The sequence below is a fragment of the Cryptomeria japonica genome, chromosome 2 (assembly GCF_030272615.1).
Source record: "Cryptomeria japonica chromosome 2, Sugi_1.0, whole genome shotgun sequence".
Lineage (NCBI taxonomy): Eukaryota > Viridiplantae > Streptophyta > Pinopsida > Cupressales > Cupressaceae > Cryptomeria > Cryptomeria japonica.
The window spans coordinates 551,947,446-551,948,979 of NC_081406.1; the positions used below are offsets into that span (position 1 = coordinate 551,947,446).

General features: G+C 36.6%; 1 protein-coding gene across 1 annotated transcript; it reads left to right on the forward strand.

The window, feature by feature from the left end:
• Nucleotides 1-506: 506 nt before the first annotated feature.
• On the forward strand, nt 507-1,305 carry LOC131030369 (uncharacterized). The gene is made up of 2 exons (XM_057961167.2): nt 507-927; nt 1,020-1,305. The coding sequence occupies exons 1-2, from the start codon at nt 539-541 to the stop codon at nt 1,123-1,125; spliced, it is 495 nt and encodes a 164-aa protein (XP_057817150.2). The 5' UTR covers nt 507-538; the 3' UTR covers nt 1,126-1,305.
• Nucleotides 1,306-1,534: the final 229 nt, after the last annotated feature.

Genomic DNA, 1,534 nt, shown 5'->3' on the forward strand with positions numbered 1-1,534 from the left:
GCACTTCCTTTCTGTATTAGTTTACATTGCCATTTCTAACAATGTGCAGTGAAAAGCATTCTGTACGAGGAATCTTTACGTGCAACTCCAATGAGATCTATTTTAGCGACATATTAAATCAGATCAGCCAACCTACACGGGACCACCTAATAGCCTGCAAATGTACAGGCTCCTCATCCATTCAAATGTTAAAGGTAGGTGTGTTGCATTGAATTGAATGGAGGATATAAAGTTATCCGTATACACACCATGCCAAAAAATCTTTGCAATTATTGTACCATCAAGATACCTAGGAAACCAGCCTCATTCATTTTGCTAGTACATGCAACGGAGCACGTTATACTCTATTACACTAATATATTTCCTAAGATCACGTTGCCTTAGTTCTTAGACTGTATATTAAAATTTTGACGTATGGTGGGTAAGTTTAGTCACTAATGTCTACAAACGAGTGTATTGTGAAAATATCCTACTCACAATAATTATAAAAGGAGTTACGATGGTAGCCACACTCCAAGTGCGTGGAATAAAATTGATAATGGGAAGAAATAGAGTGATGTTGTTTTCTGTTTTGCTGGATTGCTTCGCTCCTGCACAACCATTTGAAGAAGATGATAATAATAATAATAATATTGAGCGCATCCCTGCTGCACAAGAAGAAGAAGAAGAAGAAAGTACAGAAGATTTTGAGCAAGGTGTGCACATAACTGTGCAAGAAGAAGAAGAAGAAAATATAGAAGATTTGGAGCAAGGTGTACGCATTGAAGAAGAAGATTTTGAGCAAGGTGTACGCATTGAAGAAGGAGGAGGAGGAGGAGGAGGAGGAGGAGGAGGAGAAGAAAGTACAGAAGATTTTGAGCAAGGTGTGCACATAACTGTGCAACGTTTGGCTGGTGGATCTCGCCAAGTAAAGCGCATTAAATTCAGGTAAAATGATATTGCAATTTGTTTCTTAGCTGGGTTTAAGGATAATATTGTATAGTGATTATAGAAAATGAATCGAATTGAAATGGGTGCAGTCGTCAAGTGTTTAGCGAAATGCAGGCGAGGTTGTGGTGGGAAGAAAATGGGGTGAGGGTGCGTGAGCATTATGCCTCTGCCTCACCCTCCACTAGTGGGAATTGAGATCAACTTTCTTATTTCATACTTATCTTCTATATGCACATTGGAATGAAAAAATTTCAAAACCTAATTTGTTGTGACATTAATGGTTGAATATTAGTTCTCTGGATCATCTTTGTTATGAAATAGCGATGCGATTTAGAAATGCAAGGGTATATGGCTAAACCATTAATTGTTTTTGTTTTGGCTCTCTGATCTTTTATCTTGGATGGGCTGATTTGATGTAAACATATTCAGCATTCAATTAGGGGTATTATCTTAGATGGTATTATATTAGATGTTATTATATTAGATGTGGAACACTACTAACTATTTTTAGAGTTAGAATGTCCAAATAGGGTTTGTTAATGATCAATGCTTTTAGGGTTTATATATAAAATCGTGTGGATTTAATTTTTGAGAAGGGATAGAT